The sequence below is a fragment of a genome, unplaced genomic scaffold (assembly GCF_019419815.1).
Source record: "Pyrus x bretschneideri cultivar Hongxiangsu unplaced genomic scaffold, Pyrus_bretschneideri_v1 Contig33, whole genome shotgun sequence".
Classification (NCBI taxonomy): Eukaryota; Viridiplantae; Streptophyta; class Magnoliopsida; order Rosales; family Rosaceae; genus Pyrus; species Pyrus x bretschneideri.
In genome coordinates, this window is record NW_025999646.1 from 700,048 (window position 1) to 722,233 (window position 22,186).

The 22,186-nt window shown below is 36.2% G+C and overlaps 3 protein-coding genes across 5 annotated transcripts; 2 read left to right on the forward strand and 1 right to left on the reverse strand.

Moving 5' to 3' along the window:
* Positions 1–321: 321 nt before the first annotated feature.
* On the reverse strand, positions 322–7,898 carry LOC103951215 (alpha,alpha-trehalose-phosphate synthase [UDP-forming] 1). 2 transcript variants are annotated; one of them, XM_048591007.1, is made up of 18 exons: positions 7,550–7,898; positions 6,439–6,835; positions 6,169–6,266; positions 5,654–6,042; positions 5,211–5,325; positions 4,958–5,059; positions 4,452–4,602; positions 4,009–4,097; positions 3,339–3,387; positions 2,885–2,985; positions 2,526–2,713; positions 2,287–2,404; positions 2,008–2,184; positions 1,807–1,929; positions 1,639–1,726; positions 1,402–1,532; positions 1,194–1,292; positions 322–1,048 (listed from the first exon to the last, which is right to left on the reverse strand). In XM_048591007.1, the coding sequence occupies exons 2-18, from the start codon at positions 6,812–6,814 to the stop codon at positions 653–655; spliced, it is 2,790 nt and encodes a 929-aa protein (XP_048446964.1). In that variant the 5' UTR covers positions 6,815–6,835; positions 7,550–7,898; the 3' UTR covers positions 322–652. The 2 variants fall into 2 exon arrangements, with proteins under 2 accessions (XP_048446964.1, XP_048446965.1); XM_048591008.1 differs by lacking the exon at positions 7,550–7,898 and having other exon boundaries at positions 6,439–7,045.
* Positions 7,899–11,624: 3,726 nt separating this feature from the next.
* Positions 11,625–12,810, forward strand: LOC103951214. The gene is made up of 2 exons (XM_009362523.2): positions 11,625–12,192; positions 12,469–12,810. Exons 1-2 carry the CDS (start codon positions 11,716–11,718, stop codon positions 12,628–12,630), a joined length of 639 nt encoding a protein of 212 aa, XP_009360798.1. The 5' UTR covers positions 11,625–11,715; the 3' UTR covers positions 12,631–12,810.
* Positions 12,811–17,427: 4,617 nt separating this feature from the next.
* LOC108867532 (GDSL esterase/lipase At5g45670-like) lies at positions 17,428–20,883 on the forward strand. Of its 2 annotated transcripts, none has more exons than XM_048591172.1 (5): positions 17,428–17,801; positions 18,632–18,756; positions 18,852–19,097; positions 19,757–20,012; positions 20,383–20,490. In XM_048591172.1, the coding sequence occupies exons 1-5, from the start codon at positions 17,552–17,554 to the stop codon at positions 20,403–20,405; spliced, it is 900 nt and encodes a 299-aa protein (XP_048447129.1). In that variant the 5' UTR covers positions 17,428–17,551; the 3' UTR covers positions 20,406–20,490. The 2 variants fall into 2 exon arrangements, with proteins under 2 accessions (XP_048447129.1, XP_048447128.1); XM_048591171.1 differs by having other exon boundaries at positions 17,435–17,801; positions 20,399–20,883.
* Positions 20,884–22,186: the final 1,303 nt, after the last annotated feature.

A 22,186-nucleotide genomic window follows, 5' to 3' on the forward strand; every position in this document is an offset into this window, starting at 1 on the left:
TAACTCATTTCACTAGCCACCTCACACAAACTAAGGGTTCCGATTTCTTTTCCATAAACCAAGGGCTCCAATTTGGTTCTTAGGTTCCAGACACTAAGGTCTAGAGAAGATCCAAATTTGTATAGGCTGCTCCACCACGTGATAAGAGAAAGACTAGCCTTTGAATACCTGACCCTGTGACTAGTGTGCATAACCATGTTTTTTGAACCATCGAATAATGCTAAATTATAATTGCTAATGATGAATCTACCACAGCAGAAAAAAAAAAAACATAATGTAATCAAACAATAAACATATATAGTTGCAAAATTTGGATTCATATGATGGGAACCGTATCAATTTATTTTTTCTTCCTTTCGACTTGTTCGAATTTCATGAAGAAAATGATCTGAATACTTTTATATGTGCTATATTTTGTTTTCTTCTAGCTACAGAAACAAATTCCTGCGGATTTCAGAATCCGTCTAGCTGGTCAAGTCGGAAGTGGTGTATGTATGGTGTTCGGGGGCGGCGTTCTGTGTGTGTGTGTGTGGAGAAATTGGTGTGTACTTGTGAAATAAATGTTCCCAATTCTGTCACAGCAATACCATGCTATCTGCATCCCAATGACTTAAGCAGCATTGAAAATTAGGCTCTTATACAATCAACCTCCTCATGAACCTTCAGCCAGCTCTTTCAAGAGTGTGACAACGTCGTCTGACGATCCAAGGAGATATCTTGCACTTGATCTCTTTCGTCCAACAGCGCACGAGAAGTAATTGTCACCCTTGAGGTCAAGCACGGAAGAACCTTCGTGGAGTGACATTTTATCACGCATTAACGTTGGCCTCCAAGCACTCCCGATTGCATGGATACTAGCTCTCTTTTCTAAGGTCGACAAGGACCGTTGTTTCTTAAGGCGAGCTGCCTTTGAATTACTTTTACTCAGTGAAATCCTTGGCAGTGGCGCAGATGACATGCCGGGAGTGGGTGAAGGAGGTCTTGTAGGAACAGTTGGAGGTGCCTCAACAGGAAGCTCTGGTTCAAAAAATGTATAGACATCTTCGTCCTAAACCAATGAATCCATGTGCATGATTTCATATATCCATCACCGCGCTCAAGGTATGCAAAATTGATTCCAAACTACATTTTCGTGTATAAGAAGTTTTATGGAAAAAATGATGATTAGGTCAACTAGTCAAGAAGAAACGCACCTTTGGTAGAAAGTGTCCAATGCAGAGGACATAATCGATCGGTGCTTTCATGCCTTTGTTATGAACTATTTCTCCTAAAATACGATCGATAGCTGCACCCTGCATATACATTGAAACAGCACATAAGAAGAACAAATAGGACAATTTGGTTGTTCCAATAGATGTAAACTACGGAAAGCAGGACTCCATCTAATTAAAATGCATGTACCTTTGTAACACCAACTGCTCGGACCTCCACAGATCGACCACCTTGGACGACATCAACAGATGCATTTGAGATCGGGCCTGTCCACAGATGCTGCAGCAGATCTCTCGCTTGGAGCCTTCCAAACTCAATATCTGATATCATAGATATAGTGATCGGTAAAATTGACAATGGATGAAACAAAAAACGAAGCTCCATGACAGAGTCATTAACCAAAAGAATAAAGACATTCTCGTGTACCTGCATACTTGTAGTTCCATACAAGTGAAGTTTCACGAAGCTCAAAATGTGACCGTGGTGTTCTCTCTGTAAAGTACTCAAAAACATGCTGAAATCATGAACAAATATCAGGAATTCCAGTTTACATATCCCGAAAATAGTTAATTGGTATATAGTTACAAAATCAACCTTGACGCTGTCAACCCAATCCATATTCAAATTTTCTGGCATTGTTGTCATCCATTCTCCCATTGTAAGACGTAAGAACATCCCATTTTCTGCTGCCAACCACATGTTGTAATCACCGAAGTTCTGTATAGGAAGCTGTTAGTCCCAAACACAACATGAAAGGGGTCAGAAATAAAGAATCACTGAAGAGAGTAAGAGTACATAGTCCAAGACGCTTCTGTCACTTCCGCTGAGAACAACAATTGTTGTCTTTGAATCATCACAAATCTTTTTCAAGGGTTCCTTGAGATCTGGGTGCAATTTAAGTTCCATTTCTCTGATTTGGCCACCCCTTCTCCCAAGCGTGTCCTTCGGTTCAGTTAAAGTAGCATTGAATCCCTGTAATGAAAATACAATCACAATGAGCATGGTGAAGAAAATCTAAATAATAAAATCCCCTTCCAAATAACGAAAAGGAAAAAAATAGTATGTAGACTCTACCAGTATAAGTAATCGATTGCTGGATTTCAAATAACGATCAACTGCTACTTTGATTGGAAGTATAGGGGGAACTTGTCTCGTCCTTAGTTGAGCTTCAACAATTGTATCATTGAGTTCACTACGTAAATGAAAAATTCACCATTAAGCATTAACTTGAAGAAAAGGGCAAGTCATGATGGTTGCATCCCACTGCATAAATGAAAGCTATACAAAGTACAGCACTGCGAATCGATCAATACCTTACAAAGGTTGCAGCCCACTCTTGAGACGTGTGAGTTGTTACGTGCATGAAGTTATGATGGTGACGCTTTTCTCTTTCATCAGCTGCCATATTCAAAGCATAACCTATGGAAGCTGCGACTTCAGTGATATTCCAAGGATTCACTAATATAGCCCCAGCACCAAGAGACTGTGCTGCACCTGCAAACTAGATATGAACACACTGATTTAGAGCATAAACTAAAACCACTTGAACTTATTCTGCTCCGTTAGCACCTTCCACTTCTTCCTAAATGAGCAACTCCTTGTAGCATTTCGCGTTATTTAGATGAAGCGAAATCATATTCAATTAAAACTGAATCATGGGACCTTAAATTACCTCGCTTAAAATGAGAACTCCTTTCTTGGAAGCTTGACAAGCAACAAACTCATAGCTCACAAGATTCATTCCATCCCTTAAAGATGTAACAAGCGCTACATCTGAAAATAGTAGTCAAGCATAGAGAATATATAAACGTGCAAAGCTCGATTAGACATGGCTTATTATACAAAAAAACAAAATATGCTTGGCTAGCTAGCTATCGGACCAGAGTAATTACCTCCTTAAGTATGTAAAGTGTATAACGCAGGATGAACTGCACTCTTAGATATGCAATGTTTATCATGGCATCTAGTTTAACAATTTCAGTGTCTCGACCACCTCATACTTGGGTAACAAAAGAGTATCTATTTCTAATGGTTTTATCAGAAGCGGAAATACTTCAAAAAAGTTTATTAAGCATTAAAGACAACAATGATGAATGCTGTGAGTGTTACGGCACAAAAAAGAGTACCAGTAACAGCGTATAGTGCACATAATGCGTGAAAGTCAAGAGATCGATCCTGTAAATAAAGAAGAAGATGCTTTAGAAATCTTCACATATGAGTTAACCACTAGATTCACAAAACAACCGGTAAAAGCAAAAACCTTCAGATTAGAGATACTATCTTAACAAAACAACCGGTAAAAGCAAAAACCTGTCTATAATTTTGTAAGGGCAAGGGCTGGTTTCGAGCTTACACTTTAAGCTACTTACTCTCTAAAATGCCATCTGAATTAATCCCGAGATGCAAGAAATTGCCATTCTATCATAAGCTATTAACGCCTTTAGAAGGAAAGAAAAAGTTCTAAAGCCGCGCCTGTGAGTTGGCTCAAGGTGAGAGACTAGTGCAACTACACGGGTGAGAGACGAGTGCAACTACGTCTTCAACATCCATATTACATGGCAGGGTATCATGCTTTCAACTACTACCTATATAGACACAATAGTTTACGAATATCTAATCTTACATCCGGAATGCCTTCCTAAGACTCAGGAACTGACAAGCCAACTTACACAATTCATAAATTATCCGACACAGCACTCAACAAAATCTCTTGTTCCATTCTGTATCTAGTTATCTACTACTGTGAAAAGAGTCTTTACAGATACAAAACCAGAGGTAAAAAAGATAAATACAAACCAGATGATGTATCGGAACAGCAGTAAGAGTTCCAAACCTCCCATTAATGCGTCCGACAATCTCATGAACCTGACTCGTGAGCTTTTGATCTGTGTGTGAAGCCACATAGCATAAACGGATATCAGATTCTTCAAGGTGATTGTAGCTTTTGAGGAAAAAAAGTAAGGAAAACTAATGAAAAAGGCTTGAAAACTTTGAGTTTTAATGATAAGGACAAAATAAAGGGTATAGTGAATAGTACCACTTTTTAGTGTAAAAATATGATTTTTCGTTAAAGTGAACAGTATCGTGAGCTTTTCGTTAAAACTCCCAAAAAAGTAATTAAACTTGGGCTATCAAAGGGAGGACAGGGGGAAAAATGAGGATAAAAACCATAGACTGATGAAGAGAAATGCAATAATTCTACCAACTTAAGGCTGCAGCTATATTGAGATGGAACCTACACTCAGGAACGTCTGTTCTTGTTGGTACAGCAATTTGCAGCAAGACTACTTTATCACGCCAGTTCAGGTTTTCCTCGAGAAATTTCTCAAACGCCAAAATCTTTTGAGGAATCCCCTTGATCATATCGAGACGATCAACACCCAACATCACCTGTCAGATCGTTGACAGGAAACACTTATGTATTTACAAAATGAAATAAACATGGTAAGTGTAAGCTCATAACTGTAGGCCATGGATTCAGAATCGGAACCGTTGACAAAGAACAAATTATTGTCATGTGTAGAGCCATGAATACACGAAATGATCGCCAAATTTCATCACCAACAAGTAACATCGCATAAGGGGCACACACACGAAGTAGGGTAAACAATAGGTGTGGCTCGTGTGCCTTGCAGAAGAGGCTTAATGTAAAAGTTTAGATATGCTGCCACAGGATGCAGTTCAATTTAAATAAGCAAAATAAATGGTGGTTTAAGTTCTGAAGGAAAATGTAATCATTTCTTACTTTTCTTCCAGCAAATCTTTCTTTCAGTTCTTTCATGTGGTCCTGGACTTGAGGGAGTTCTAGAGCTCGGATAAATCGGTCTGAGTCTATCCCAATTGGAAACTACAATTTCAAGGGGGAAAACCAGTTACCACAAGGATGAATTAAGTGAGAAAACTCATATCGATGAAATTTTATATGCTGATAACGGTCTGATTGAAGAGGTTAACCGATAACAATGAGGAAAATGAAAATGTGAAGGGCTTATACATACCGCAGCCACGCGAGTCAGCTTTCCTTGATTCTCTACTCCTTCAGGTGTACCCTCTAAACCAAGAATACGAGTGCAAGCACTAACGAAGTGCCTTGCGTAATCATATGTATGGAAACTGGAAGTTGAAAAATCCCCCCATCAAAACCCTTGTGGTCTTCAGACACAACATAAGACGATAACTTACAGAAAACATTACACAACAGAATATTGACAACATTTTATTGTGTAATGAGAGCGTAATCTGTTCATAAGCAGGCAAAACAATAGGTTGACTCAAATTTATTCACTACGTAAATTTTTATCTCTCCAACATCAACACCGGAGGAAATCTGAAGAAATTGTTTTGTAGAACAATAAATGTCATATAAGTACCTAATTAATTGTATGAAATATAATATGGAACAAGCATTTCAAAATACTTTTCTGGGAAATACATGTCTTACCCAACCAAATCAGCAGCAAGAACCGATCTCAATAGTTCTGACCGAGATGGCAGCGTCCTATGTATTTCTGAGGAAGGAAAAGGTGTATGGAGAAACCAGCCAACTTTCATTTTGTTGTTATGTTCTTTTAGGCATTTAGGAAGAAACATTAGGTGGTAATCATGGCACCAAACGACATCCCCCTCCTGGTAGTGTTCATGTACAACATCAGCAAACATTTGGTTTGCCTTCTTATACGCATCAAACTGAGATTGGAAACTTCGGGTGGTTGCAAGGCGGTCTTCTTGTGGAAGTCCAAGATAATGGAAAAGAGGCCACAAGATGTTGTTACAGTAGCCATTGTAATATTGATGAACAATTTCTTCGTCAAGAAACACCGGGATGCACCTCTGCAGTAAATAAAGTTTTTCATCTTCGATGCATAATCAAACAGCTTGTGTGTAATACCGTGTGTGTGAGCAGTTCAAAAACGTATTAGCCTAAATTTGTGAAAGTTGCAAGCCAAGATCCTGTACCTTTTCAGCTAAAGCTTTAGTCAATGCTTTTTGTCCAACACTATCTGGTACATTTACACCAGCCCAACCAATCCACCTGGCATCGAACTCCTTTACGCCTTCAAGAAGACAACCCAGATTAACACAGCGTTTGATTATGCCATTATTGAAAGTCAAATGGTCTAAACTCTAAAATCTATAGCCTGACATAAAATTTAGGAGCTAACGCGAAAAACGCCAGTAAAATAAAAGGACAGTCCAAAGGAGTAAGGCAAGATGATTATCATTTACCTAAAAGTGCACTGACTAGTCCTCCGACACTTATCTCAAGCTGCCATGAGTCCTCTCCCTTCCTAACTGCAGAGACAGGTAACCTATTAGCCACCACCAGTAAACGCTGTTTAGGAGGCCGTCCCTCTTTCCATTCACATCCATCAATAAAAATTTTTGTTGCTGAAACTCCTTCCGGAAAATCGTCCTCACTGGATAAACCTAAATTTTCACCCTCGGTGAAAAATGCATCACTCCCTACGAATTCTGCCTGTCTGTTTCCATCTTCATTTGATTGTGAAACGCGGTTTGATCTCCTTAGCTCTCTTTCCCTGAGAAGCCTTTCCAATCTACTTCTTGGTGTGGAAGGATTGCAGTTATAATTATTTCCTGGCATATGCTTGTCCTGCAGAAAAAGCTGCAATTTGCAAATTTCTATGGGTTATTTGAGTCGTGCATCAGCTCTCATACTACAAAACTTCTAGCAGATTATTCATCCTCAACTACTTCAACACAAATGTGTTAAAAGAAAAGCACTCAAATTGTTACAACATATTTGTTAAGGTATGTCTCACAAACAATTAGTTTTCTTCTGTAATACATATCTTCGAGCACATTTTCGTTATCCAATCACTCATTTTAATTACTGCAATATATGCAAACACCTGCCATGTTTGTCATAAACCAAGAAATAAAAATTCAGCAGCAAATACTGTAGTAATTTAGATAGTGTTAATATATGCAGTGTAAATATATTCATACTGCAGTAATTCAGAGAATTAAAAGAAATTAACCACTAATATATATTATCCAGAGTTAAAAAAATAAATTGCAGAAGTGCAAGATTCATGATACATTTTTCTGTACAGTAAATAATTTTTGAAGTAACAAAATAATACCCCAATAAAATATCATTTGAAAAAGGGAAAAAAGGGGAAAAACCATGATCAAGTTGATTGTTTTGCATGTCGCGACAAAATTAACACAAACAAAATCAAAATCCCATGAAAAATACACAACGGCACATATAATAGAAAACAAGAAGCCAAGAATCATGGGAATAACAATTCAGCGAAAGACAAAATGTATTATAAAAAAATGAGAAGAGAGAAAGCGAATGGAGGAGACTGACCAGATAGCTATGCAGAATGCAGATCTCTGTTGGGATTTGAGAGTGCCAAGAGTGCCCTGCTTTTGCTTTTCAGAGAAGCGATTTTATAAAAACCAGAAGAAGGGATTGGAGAATGGATGTACGTACGTGGGGTGGGTGTGGCAAGTTGGGCAACCGATATTTTGGGGAGTGGCTGTGGTCACACCAAAGGATGCAGAAAAGTCTCAAAACTCAATCAGATTGTGATGAAGATTATCCACAAAGAGGGAGAGTGGAGACATACATTGCTGTTTTGTGTTTTTGTTTTGTTTTGGTTTGGCCATGCAGAAGAGATGATGACACCGAACCAAACATTTGCATCCAATTCAAAAAAAACTTTTGGTTCTTATATTTATATATGCTCAGAAGGAGTTATAGAACATAGGACTTGCAGTGAGCTGTGTTTGTATGTGACCCGGTCCACACCACCAACATTGCACAATTTCTTAGTGAATTGGTGTTTTGTGAATTTACTAAAATTAGAGTCCAAAATACTCCTCCTTTCTTGATTTAATGCAGAAAATAAGGGTATTTTTTTTTTCTTTTCATTTTAATCTTTAAGAATAGTTTGAGTCTTTGAGAGACACTAGAAAATAAATAAATAAATAAATAAACAACTTTATTTCGTACCATATATCATTATGGGACCATATGTGTTGGAGTAATTTGGATTTAAACTTCTGATTCTGACCCAAAAAATTTTAATTCCAAATCCAAAAGTTCTCAAATTTGAGCATTTGCAATGTATCTAGAAATTCGAAAAATTCCAAATTTCTAATCCAACTTTATGCAAATTTTTTCAGACTTGATGAGATCTCAAAATTCCAAATAAATTCTAAATTTTTATGCTAAATGGATGTATTTTGTGGTCAATTTTTATATTCTTTCTAATTGGATGTGTTTATAAACTTTATATCATACACATTAAAAATGAGGAGTAGAACATCATTAGTACACAAATATGTGTTTTTAGAACTACGAAATGAGAGTAGAGATTGAATCTAAAACACAATGAATAAAAAAAAAAACCATTATCGATCAGCGCAATTCACCATTTTCATAAAAGCACTGCATTCAGTTTAGCCACATGTTTTTAAGAGAGTGAGGATTTCGACATGGATGTGGATTCGTTGTTTGCAAGTGTTTGGTTTCTATCACAACTATATTCTTAAAGAATAATTATATTTCTAGAGCTTTAGAGCTTTAATATGTAGTTATAAGTTCATAAAACGCTTTTTTGGATTGAAACTAATTTAGAAGTGTTAAATGGGTACATTACTCCACTAACCAAGAAAATAATCTGCGGTGAATTTGCTCAAACATACAACTGTAGCAAATTCCTCAACAACTACCTCACGGACCAAAACTACAAACGTCACCCATACCAATTTGTCACAAAATGATACTTGTGACAGATATGTATCAGCGACTACAATAGGTTTTCTCCAAATAGCAAGGCCACATAAAGTTATCGCGTAGGAGCGAGACCATATAAAGTCCTCATTAGTAAACAAGACCGCATAAATCATCACACAAGGCGAAAATCACCTCCAACCGTCACTCTAGTGTGGCCACAACACGTGCTAAGTGTGACAACAAAACTAATTATGTTGGGAAGGGACTCATCAGTCAACTCATTCATCAACGATCAACAACCTCATTACTCAAACAAATTTGAGGCCCAACGCTACTGTGCCGCTATATAAATGACACGCCTAAGGTGGGGACTAACAGAGCTAATCGCTAAAGGTAGTGCAAACTTGTTAAGCAACATGCATTATGTTAATTATATTGCTCATTGCAATCAAATTGTCATTTAAACTTTGTGTGGATAGCAATATTCCAAGAAAATAGTTTAGATAGTAATATCCCAAGAAAATACGAGAAACTCTAAATAAGAGAAATTATGTGATCCGATACCCGCATCACATGTTTTCTACAGCCATAGTCACAAAAACCATCCCATACCCCACCTCTTGCTATTGAGATCCACCATTTCCCCCACCTGGTCCCATTCCCCCTCTCATAAATGAACGAGGATTCTTTTTGGATTCTCTTTGTAAGAATCTTGAAAATCCTCGAATCATGTTCGTTCATCGTACATCGTGCTGTGATAAATTATTTTAAATATATTTATTTTAAAATAAATATAAATGATATTTGACAAAATTAACTACATAATATACGACACAATTTAAAAATTCCAGAATTCTCGAATTTGGAGAAGATCCTCCCGGCGCATAAACATACCATTCCGACTACCGTACTCAAGAACCTCTCCTAGATAAACTTAGTCATATGATTGAAACACTTGTCTTCCACTGTTCACGCGATCCAGGCTGTAGGCGTTATGTCACCAGGCTGTAGGGTAAATGTCATGATAATCACAAGTTCCACGTGTGGCGTTGAAAGACACCGATATCTCTTATATTTAGGTCATTGTCGTCCGCTTTTCAATCAACACTAGTACAGATGCGTGCGTACGTAGAAAAATCTTAGCCATAAGCTTAGCCTCTAATGAAAAAGATATTATTTTTGTTTCATTATATAGAGCAAGGAAATTTAATTAGAATATTTGTTTCATTACGCAATTTAGATGTATTTGAATTATCTAGACGGTGTGTTACCTTACCCATCAAGTTTGAATCTTCATTGTATGTAATTTAGATTGCATTAGAATATCGTTTACCTCAAAAAATATATGGTTATTAGCACTCAGTGTTTACAATTTATTCGACATGGTCAAGATTTACATGAAAATATCGGAAAAGTTAGAGAAAAATTTAGAAGTGGGATGAAGTCTAAACTTTACAAGATATCAACGAAGCTCGACAGTTTATGTTGATATTTTCGACATATCAATTGAATATCGACAAATTATCATATAACATCTATTGAAAACAAAGACTCAACCACATAAAAGAATAAACCAGATCCTTGTGGTGGGGTTTAACCTCATCGAAATCTATATCGCATATCCAATTGGTTGTGCACAAGAGACCAACACTACTAAGAAACAAATTAGAGAGGCTATGAAAGGTATGCCATTTTCGGTTACTTTTCATAAACACCAGTTAGAACATTGTCTACGTGCACTTTGTTGGAAATTTAATATTTTATTATAATATTAAATTTATCAATTAAAAGAAAATCAGAAGTGACGTTTTTTTTTTTGGAATGATGGCTCTTCAAATAAAGAATTGCAACGTTTGAGACTTTATGGATAGTCACTTATTTTCAAAAGAGACATCTTTACTTCTATATATAGGCAAGTCACCTTGTAGTCATGAAATACTTTTTCATTAATCAAATAATCATTACTTAAAGTGCACTAAATATTAGAGAGTCTCATCAAGTCCATATGAAAGAGTATTTAGCACAATTCATTATAGTTTTATGATTTGGAGTACTACTGTTACAGGGACATGGTTTTCGCATCTTGAGAGACAAGTGCTCATCAACTATGGTTTTTTAATCCATGTATGTGCATTTAACATTATTTTTCATTACGCGTATGCAGCAAATTTGGTATTTAGTTGCATAATGAGAACTTTTAGAAGTTACCTTAGACTGAAAAGCAGTAGTTGAAAATAACTTACATGAAATAAGGACATCAGTGTGATAGTGTCTGGAATCAATTATGCATGAAAAAGCTAAAGCATGTGACAAAGCATAAAATGATTGGGACACTCTCACTACAGCGTTCTCGCTTCATGTCAGTCTTCGGCTCAAGTTAAAACGCACTCATCATCAATAATTTAAGACACTCTCACTATAGCGTTCCCGTTTCACGTTAGTCTCCGTCACAAGTTAAAACGCACTCATCACCGGCACTAATTTGAATGGATTGATTACACCGTCTCTGCGTGCAAAGTAGTGTTAAGGCCACACGTTAATATTCGCTTGTGAAAATGTAAATCCTGAAATATTATTGGGCATCTAAATAAAGCCCAATAACAAAAAGTTCCCTTGGGCTCATCATCAGCCCACCAGTAGTAGGACCCACCAATTATTCTTCGCTTCCAATTTCTGGAACTAAAAGTGTAGGACCCACCAACCTTTCTTCGCTCCAATTTCCGGAACGATAAGTGTCAAACATTTTCAACCGTCGATCACTCATCAGACACTTTAGAGCTCCAGAAAACCCTATGGCGAAAACGACGCCGTCGCAACCAACCCTTCTCTTCCTCACCGTTCTCCTCCTGACCACAGCACGGCCCTCCCAATCCTTCTCCTACTATCAGTACCGAACCCTCTTCTCCCTCGCCCACTCGCTCATGACGCGCGTGGCCAACCTCCGCGCATCACGCGGCGACATTTCGGGATCGGAGCGGGCCAGGGCCGTCGCGTCGAAGCTGGAGCGGGGGCTCGAGATGGGCGTGTGGGGGTTCATGCGGTCCGCCGGCTGGGACTACCTCTGGAACTACTCGTGGAGGGACTTCCCCAATACGGAGGTGGTATACGGCGCCGTTTCGGACGCGAACGAGTTGCTGAGGTGGCTGGGTGACCTGACTCAGAGGAAATCGGATTCCGATAGAGCCGCTTGGGTCGCTCAGAATTACCAAAGTATCCTCAGGGTTTCCAATTCGCTGCTCCGTCGGCTCCTCAATATGTTCTATCATTCGGTACGCACCGTATCACTTCTTACCTAAATATCAAGTACGTTTATGATTTTAGGTCAAATATAATAAAAAACATTTCTGATGGTTAACTTTTATTTTTTTTCGGAAGCATTTTCAAATAAACCCTTTAAACATCTGGTGAATCATTTTTGTAAAATATTTTATTGTGACGTGTTACTTAATCCGTAGCATCCATGAACAACGGTTTTTACGCGAGTGTTATCGAATATATACACGTGTTATAAAATGTGTGACACTACGGTTGGGGTTTTGTGGCAGGGAGCGTTGAGAGACTTGGTGAAGACGGTGCAGAGAGAGGTGGTGGAGGGCGAGCTATTAAGGGATTGTCTTGAATTGGGCTCCGATGATTTGCAAGGTGTTGTTCAAATCCTCAAGGATTTGGGATTGAAATACGGTTCCACCAACCATCAAGAACTATGACATTTTATGGCTTGTAATTTTATTTTCTTTCATCATACACTACAAAAATTTGTCACGTTTGTTTTTTATGTCCTTTAGTTATGGGGCCTCAACTTAGAGGACAATGGGCTCCTTTATTTATTGCTTCTCGAATGTAGTGTCAATTTGCCATAAACTTTGGATATTGTTTTTGTTGTTGGATCTGCTTTTGTAAGAGAAATTTTTCGGTTTACTTGAAACACGAACATTTTGTAAATGAAGAAATACTTAAATATAAAAACTTCTATGCACTTATATTATAAATACAAGCTCGCGTTTTGAACACAAGGAAAAATCTCTCATTTTGTAGGAACAACTTTAACTCACAAATGCTTCTGTTAGAAGTATAATTTTTTCTTTGTCACATTGGGCATGCATGGTATGTATGATTAGATTGTACTAGAAGAAGACTTTCTAATTTTAAGACATATCGGAAGTGGAAGTGAATATTTTTCATTTGGTGGGGATGAAAAGAAGATAAGACATAAAGAAAACTCATTATTTCCATTCCTTCCATTTTATAAAGCATTATAATGGATAAGTTTTTACCGTAAATAATTCATCTTCTAACCTCGTGTTGGACATAATTTTTTCATTTATCCCCTCATCATACCTTCAAATTAAAGAGTTATATATCCCAATTTAATTTCTTTCACCAAGATAGGGTGTGACGACTTTTTCAAACTGTTTACACCTCCCAATTTTTTGAATTAAAAATGTAGAAGTCCAAATGCTTTTATGGCTGGTTCTACCAAACACTAAAATAGTGTCGATCTAAAAGCGTATATGAAAAAGTCCTTTGACATATTTGAGAGTTCTTATTAAAAAAAAATTAATGAAAAAGATTTGAAAATTTTGAGTTTTAACCATAAAGACAAAATAAAAGGTAAAGTGAATAGTACTATGATTGACTTTTTAGTGTAAAAATATGATTTTTCGTTAAAGTGAACAATACCAGAACCTTTTCGTTAAAGTTCCCTACTATAAAAAATGCTCTTCTACTAAAAGTGTTCTTGCTAGAACTCAATCATGGCCTAGCACTAGACCCGGCAATCAAGTCGTGTTTGTTATGTTTTTGTTGTTTTCGTGTCATAATTAATATCTTAACGGATCGTATCGTGTAAAATTCGTTATCTCAAAGGGTTCTTAAGAGGAGACTCAATAACGACCCCAATTGTTAACGGGTCGTGTGGTTTTGCATCATGTTAATGGGTTACGCAAGAAATTGTCGTGTCTTATATCTAGACCTTGCAAATGGATCGTGTTCGTGTTGTTTACGTGTTATACCCGTTATTTTAATGGTCACCTTTATGATACGTTAACGTGTTTTTAACGAGTGACTTGATAATAACATGACTCGTTAACATATTAATCTGAAACATGTTATTTTCACACATTGTGTAAATGAATCGTGCAAAAAATTACCAATCTTACCTACCATGCATACCCAAACATATGAATTATTATGTTGTGGACTCAGCTTCTCCAAATCCGTTTTCTCTATTGCAAATAAAGATGGAACAAAGCTTTTAAACAGATATACAGTGATTCCCATAAATAAGTGGCACGTGGTGGGTGACGAAATAATTGAAGGCAAATATTTAATAGGTGATGTGACATGGCTAAGTAGTAAATAGTAGTACTAGTACAGTATCTCAACTACGTGTTTAAATTGTGTCACTCCTTGCGACCAAAAGCACTTAACTGTTATCACATGCTTATAAATTCCATCTTTCCTTCATCTTATCCTTTTTCGAAGTTTATAAACTTGGTCCCAAAATTCCATTTGATTATATTAAAGAAATAATCACGGGTCTTGGTTCTGCTGATCTAACTCATGCTCTTCAAATCTTGTTTGTGCAGAGCGTGCATGTAATGGAACCATTTCTTTCATGTGCAACAAGTTATAGACATTTATTCCCTCACACTCACAAACTCACAAGCAAATTTTTTAAGCTCTCGCGTTTTCGAGGGAATTAGAAGATGATTAGCTATGAAGGAAATTTATTCTTTAGAATCCTACCATTTGCAGTTATTAAGTTTTATGTATGAGTAATCAATCTTATATTCTTTGGGTGGTCGTAATTTTATAGTATCTCCCTTCAAGTTCAACTTACTTTTAATTTTAGTAGGTTATCCATTTCAATTTAATTATAGGTACAAAGCGAGCCTAAAAGAGAAGTAGATGTGGTTATGTTAGGTAGTTGAAGCAATTGTGTACGCTTTTTACACTTATGTTAGAGTTTCTTCTTATAGATTAGAGTAATTTAGCATATCAGTTTGGAAAACATATAAGGAGAAAAATGTTTGAACTAGTGACTTATTGTCTCTAGGGATAACAATTTGATTAGCTAAACCTGTTTTTCGTGGATTATTCATTGTGTTAGATTTGGATATGAAAATTTAGATTTAAGGATAAATATGAAAAACCTCATAGAGTATCAACATACTCTCAATTTGTCACGATAAATAGTGCTATCTAGGAGCATTTCCCTATAAATACAAGCAGTGTTTAACTTTTGCAATGGCAAAAGCTATACAAGCCTTTTAAACCTTCAAATTCCACAGCAGGAAACCAGCCAAATGACCTCTCCGATAAAGAGTGTGAGAGAGATGGCGAAGAAGATAACACAATATAAATGATTTTGCCCTGTATTAATGTAATGTTTGACTGCTTCGGCTCAAGGACCACCGTGGATCAAGAGGATTGATGAGATGAGAAAGATCGATTTCCATGGAGGTGCCGCTTTCCTTTCACTTCTTAGTCAACTTAAAAAGGATTGACCCTACCCTGTCAAATTGACTAGTATAACTTGTCAAGTTTTTTAAAGTACAAATACTAAAGACAAACACCTAAAAACAAGTAATAAGACGATGCACCAGATCAATCATATAATGATGCATTAGACTAATTAAATGGTTTATATGAAACATTTGAAGTGATGCTACGCCATTTGATGGGCTGAATGTACTACTAAATGGAACAAATGTGTCGTTCAATAGACCCTAATCATTGTATTTTCAAGTGTATGTATGTGTTTTAGTCAAACCCTTTTTCGCTAATGTTTAGCTTCTCTAACACATTTCTTTGGGGTTTATTTTTGCTTCTTTTGTAGTTAGGTGCTCACTGTTTTGGCCAAAGAAAGTTACGTTATTTACTGCTGGCCATGTTTTGGGTAGCTGGGTTTGCTTCTTTTGTTCTTGGCTTTCACTATACAGTGCAATTTTTGTCTTCCCCTTCCACATGAAAGAGAGACCAACGACGCATATAAGTCGATGAAAACTTTAGAAAAGACATATTTTCTTACCAAATTGTGTATCCAGTCTTCTTGTCAATCATGCGAGGGAGATGGTTGTAAGGGCGTTTATCCTTACAGGGCATGCAATGCAGCAATGCAATTGCAATGAAACTAACTTGGCCCAAAACATTAAAGATTGCCACCCTCCCACATTAAATTGCATGTGGGTAGGTTAGGTATAAATTTTTGTAGAACATGCTCGAGACCAATATCATTATTAGACGAACAATGCTAAAGAGATCATATATTATACTCAATTAGTATATTGTTTTATGTGATAAATGATGCATACAACTAACATTCAATGAGATAAATTTTATTAACAGACGGAACATTTGCCACATTATGATACATCAATATAGTACAAAAATATAGTATCCGTAGCATTTTTCTTGCTACACAGATTCTTCACACACCAATAATGTCTTGATTCTTGAATCTCAGCTTCATCAGTTCTGCAATGCACTAAATAGCGAGGAGCCAAAGTAAACGCAAAATGGACAGAGAGACTGCATGAGAGGATCACAGAGCTCTAGAGAGAAGAGTTGACTTTGCAATAGTTTTGCAGATCACCAAACACGAGCATGTTTACCAGGTCCAAAACTAGTGTAGCATAGACATGTACATGTAGTATTACACACATGATAGGGAATGAATAATGTGATCATCTATCCCTTCCGAATCAGTCTAATTTTTACTAAAGTATTAGATTATAGGATTGTGATATAGAACTCAGATGCGTTTTAATTATGTGTTTGAACACGTATATAATAATCAAAATAGTTCCAATACGTATAAAGGCGGATATGCATATAAGCCTGAAGTAGATGTGACCCCCCACATTCCAAAAACTCATTTGAAGTCTGCACAAACTTACAAGGGCGGATATGTATAATTCTTCATACATATTTAAGCTATACGCTCCTCTGTGATACCAAGTCTAGCTCCGCCACTGAACACCCATGTAAATAAAAAAGATTTAGAACAATTCCAACTCATTCCAAGTAACTAAACATGTTGTCAAAACACTTGGGTCAAACTTCATCTATGACAAAAACAGATCTGCGCAAATCTAGAGCCAATGGTGTCTCACTTAGCTAGGGTCGTCGTAGGAGCTGCACAAATTTAGTGCATGGAAATTAAAGAGAAAATATATATGTTATTCACTTATTCATGAGGTTACCATTATGCAATGCTGATTAGTTACAGATTGAATTAATACAGTGATTAATGTAAGTGTGTCGTTGAATTTTAATTAGAAATACTGACAAAGGCCAAGATGTACATTGGATACGCAACACTTATTGATGAGAGGTATTGGGATGCAAAAAATTAAGAGAAATTCAGAGAGAAAAATATAGAGAGAGGTGTCAGAGCTGGGCTTTGCCATACAGTCTCTCACATTATATCCGGGTGTAGTTAATGCCTCGAACCAACTTTCTCAACTGTAAAAGCTATGCATTGCATGCTATTGCTTCCTTGCTATTATATATCCTCATCATCTTCATTCTTCAGGGGTTCTCTCTCACCTTTCTAGCCATTCGGTCCTTCTCATTCTTCCTCCTCTATATTTTAGTTTTTATTGCTAAATTGGGGTCGATATTATGATGGCGGGAACGGCGAGGAGAATGTGGTTGGTTTCCGTGGTGGTTTTGGCCGTGAGCCTGTGGTGGAGTGGCGCTAGGGCTGAACCGCAAGTGCCTTGCTACTTCATTTTTGGGGACTCTTTGGTTGACAATGGTAATAACAACCAGCTTCAGTCCTTGGCCAGAGCTGACTACTTGCCTTATGGGGTCGACTTTGGTGGACCAACCGGAAGATTTTCCAACGGAAAAACCACCGTTGATGTTGTTGGTGAGCTTCTCTCTCTCTCCCTCCCTCGAGCTCTCTCGTTCTCATTTTCCACTTACATTTGCCATGCATGCTTGCCCTTTTCTTTGTTTTATAAAATCCTCATGAGAGGTTCTTTCTTACAATAATATTCATTAATGTGATGTAGTGCTAGTTGATCCATCCAAATAAGTAAAATAATATGACGTCGTAATGTTGGTTCGGCAATGTTTTAGTTTCGGCCACAAGATTGCACACTGTCTTTTTGTACTTTCTCTCTGCATAAATGAATATAGTACTTTTTCTCTAAACAAAATTTTAAAACTGAAATAGTGGATTTTCAAATCCTATTTTCTGTGTTTTTGACATGCATAATGTTCTGCTAATTAGCTGATTATGATCACTTAATTTCTGCATAAATCTCATGCCAATTATTTGTGAAAACCTGCAGTTGGTGATAAATTTTTTAGACCAAGAATTCTCTATGTTTGTCTTGGGTTTTGTGTACATGCAGCCTTCTATTAGTTGTTTGAAAATAAAACTAGCAACAAAGTTTTACCAAAAAATAAAAAATAAAAATAGCAACAAAGAATAGTAGCTCTCAACCAGTCTGTTTTCATCATTTATGACATTGAAGGGAGAATTTATTTCTCTGACGCTTTCACATGTTGCTTTCTAAAAATTCAGAAATCCCATATATTTAGTTACATGATCATATAATTCAAGTGGGGGAAATAACCGAATGTGTGAAAAGTAAAAACCATGGATGTTACATGGGAGACACAAACCACTTACCAAAACAGTGAAATCCACCATAACTGGAGTTACTGATGACTTCAAATATCTGCATGCAGCTGAGCTTCTGGGTTTTGATGATTTCATCCCTCCCTATGCAACTGCTAGAGGCCAAGATGTACTCAAAGGAGTTAACTTTGCATCTGCAGCTGCTGGAATTAGAGAGGAAACTGGACGCCAATTGGTGATTAAAATTTTCCATGACACATATTTTCACTATAACATTATTCTAATTAATGTGTTTTAATTATATTCAATCATGTTTTATTACTGTTGTAGGGTGATCGGATTACATTTAGTGGTCAGGTAAAGAATTACCAAAACACAGTGTCTCAAGTGGTCAACTTACTAGGTGATGAGGACCAAGCTGCAAATTATCTGAGCAAATGCATATACTCAGTTGGATTAGGCAGCAACGATTACCTTAACAACTATTTCATGCCCCAGTTTTACTCCACCGGCAACCAATTTACCCCGGAGGAATATGCTGATTCGCTCATTCACGATTACGGTCAACAGCTGACGGTTAGTCTTTTTCCCCTTCCGTGCATTTTTTGTGCATTTAGGTTCATCAAGACCAATATTGTTTTATGGTTATGAAATTATATTGTTAATACAGAAGCTGCAGCATTATTCCATCAAACAATCGAATATATTATGTTGTTTGACAATTTGATAAAAGAACATTTCTCATAAGATCGTAACACTCCCTTAGATAGATCTCAGGGTAGCTTGAAGTTATCTCATATAAACTATGATAAAAGCAAGCGTAAATATGACACAAAATTAGAATGCACCTTAAGTTATGGCCATGTGTTACTTGTTAAATATATATATATATATATATATATATAATATGTATAGATTTTGGTAATTTGCATGTAACATAAATATAATATATGTATATGTATATGTATATGTAAGCGTAAATATGACACAAAATGAGAATGCACCTTAAGTTATGGCCATGTGTTACTTGTTATATATATATATATATAAAATATGTATAGATTTTGGTAATTTGCATATAACATAAATATATGTATATGTATATGTATATGTATATGTATATGTACATACATATATATAGGTTAGTGTGACTATATTATGAAATTTAATCAGGTGGTTTCCTTTAAAACCATTAGATTGTAATTATTTAATGTTGATTGATGTGTGCTGTATAGATTTTGTACAATTATGGAGCAAGGAAGGTTGTATTGTTTGGAATTGGTCAAATAGGTTGCAGTCCAAATGAATTGGCACAAAATAGCCCAGATGGTTCTTCATGCGTACAAAAAATAAACTCTGCAAACCAAATTTTCAATAGCAAGCTCAAGGCACTTGCCAATGAATTCAACACTAATCTAGCAGATGCAAGATTTATCTTCGTAGACTCTTATGGCATTTTCCAGGACATAATAAGCAACCCTGCACAATATGGTAATTACAAAGGGAAATTTTCAAAAACCATATGTTATTCATCTTGAAAATACAACCCTTTTTTTTTATGTTGCGACATAACCCGATTTTCTTCTGTTTGTTGATTCTGTTAAGATTAATGAATAAGCAATCACGCAATCACCAATTGCCTGATGAAGTAGTAAAAATGAAAATTCCCTCTCTTGGTCATGTGATTGCTTTTCAGTTAATTTTAACATAATCAACTAGTAAAGAGCAAAATCAAGGTAAAAATGTCGAAACATTTCTTTTGTATTTTCAAGATAATTTTTTTAGAGTGGTTCATGAAGTCTGCCGTAATTATTGATTAAAACTCACTAGGATTTCTTTCTTTCTTTTTTGTGTGCTTCTGGTGTGTTTTATTTCAGGATTTAGAGTTACAAACGCAGGGTGCTGTGGGGTAGGGAGGAACAATGGCCAAATTACATGTCTTCCTTTCCAAACTCCATGCCAAAATAGGGATGAGTATCTATTTTGGGATGCATTTCATCCAACTGAGGCTGGCAATGCTGTTGTAGCAAGGAGAGCATACAGCGCCGTTCAGGCCTCGGACGCTTACCCGGTCGATATACGCCGGCTTGCCCTTCTTTAATCATCATCGTTGTCGTCATCATCCACATAATCATTGATTTATGGCTGCAGTGGCATATAATCATGCTTGCATGATTGCATCATATCATAAAAAAACTAGCACCTATATAATACGTCGTGCTTTCTTGTACGCCATGGTTTTCTTTGTTGCAGTTAATCATGTTTGGTTTTTAGAATTTTGAAATGTTCATCAAACTTTGATCTTCTTCTTGTGGACTACTGAAGGGATTAAATTAATACGAAATTGAGTTTGTTTCGTTTACTTCAGAGAAAAAAAGAAGCTCCATGAGTGGTCTCGCCGACCCCGTCTCAATTTCAATTGTTTTCCCCAGTGCCCGACATTCATTGTCAACTTTACAGACAGGTTAAATAGGTGAATAGCATTATATATCCCCACATTTGGTGTCATCACATATGTCGGCTGCATAAGTGCAATTATTACTAATGTGACATGTCAATGACTCGATATTGTTGGCTTGTGATCTTCATTTTGCTTCTTTTTTTTCTTCAAACTAAATTTCTAAAATTCTATCAAATAACCTTGTTAAATGTTTGCTTTACAAATTTTGTTGGCTTGTGATCTTCATTTTGCTTAAAAAATTCTCCACAGTTCTCTCAAATAAACTTTTTATAAATAAGCCTAAGCAAATTTTTTTTTAACATATACGATATTATCTACACTAAAAGATACAAAAGTAGACTGAATCTCGTAATGAACTAGCCATAATAATTTGGTTAGAAACACTTTTGATGATAATCAAATTTAAGACTTTTTCATAAACCGTAACACTAAGTGGTCAACAACATTTTTTTTCATGGAGTAAAAACTCATGATAAAGAAGCCCTTATTATGAATGTACTTTCCTTGTCCCAAAAAAAAAAAAAATATATATATATATATATATATATATATTTTCTTTGTCCGGTTTCTATTTGCACACCACTCTTATCAGAATTCACTCATGTTTTCATTTACACCACAACTTTTAATTTAAATTTTCTTTCTATAAATATCCACCAACATTATACCCTCATCATGCTTCCTTTAATGTGTGTATATATCTTGAAAGGAAAACGACAACTTTATATAACTAACCCAACGAGAGTACAAATCTTGGTTGAGACTCCCCCTAATAACATTTGGGGGTTCCTCAAATCAAACTGCTAAATCATGACTATATTTTTTTCTGAGAAATCTTCTATTCAACCATATTTGTGTTTCACCAGTTGAAATATTATAAGGCTAATGTTGTAAATTACAATAGCTTTTGAATACAAAAATTGAATAAAACCCCATGTTTTTCTACAACTAATCCCTTTTCCTATTTTTTTTCCAATGTTTTCGTTAATAACTGCGCATGCCTCACATGCATAACATTTACGAAATTGCTAATATAATTTATAACAATATCCAACATAAGAAAAAACAAAAAATGCATCTAGAATGTTCCATAGGAACAGAATAATACTAGCAATACAAAAGGATGAAGCATTGGAGGTTAAACCCAACCTAAAGGAACAGTCGATGGTAGTTTGTGGTCCAGTGGGAGTGTGAGGACAACAAT

Excerpts from the sequence above, each read along its gene's own strand:
- LOC103951215 (XM_048591007.1), bottom strand. The coding sequence starts at position 6,814 with ATGCCAGGAAATAATTATAACTGCAATCCTTCCACACCAAGAAGTAGA. Across the intron at positions 6,267-6,438 it reads ACTAGTCAGTGCACTTTTAG|GCGTAAAGGAGTTCGATGCC; the intron begins GTAAATGATAAT and ends GTCTTCTTGAAG. Across the intron at positions 5,326-5,653 it reads CTTGCTGCTGATTTGGTTGG|TTTCCATACATATGATTACG; the intron begins GTAAGACATGTA and ends TTCAACTTCCAG.
- LOC103951214 (XM_009362523.2), top strand. The coding sequence starts at position 11,716 with ATGGCGAAAACGACGCCGTCGCAACCAACCCTTCTCTTCCTCACCGTT. Across the intron at positions 12,193-12,468 it reads TCAATATGTTCTATCATTCG|GGAGCGTTGAGAGACTTGGT; the intron begins GTACGCACCGTA and ends GTTTTGTGGCAG.
- LOC108867532 (XM_048591171.1), top strand. The coding sequence starts at position 17,552 with ATGATGGCGGGAACGGCGAGGAGAATGTGGTTGGTTTCCGTGGTGGTT. Across the intron at positions 17,802-18,631 it reads AACCACCGTTGATGTTGTTG|CTGAGCTTCTGGGTTTTGAT; the intron begins GTGAGCTTCTCT and ends ATCTGCATGCAG. Across the intron at positions 20,013-20,398 it reads AAGCAACCCTGCACAATATG|GATTTAGAGTTACAAACGCA; the intron begins GTAATTACAAAG and ends GTTTTATTTCAG.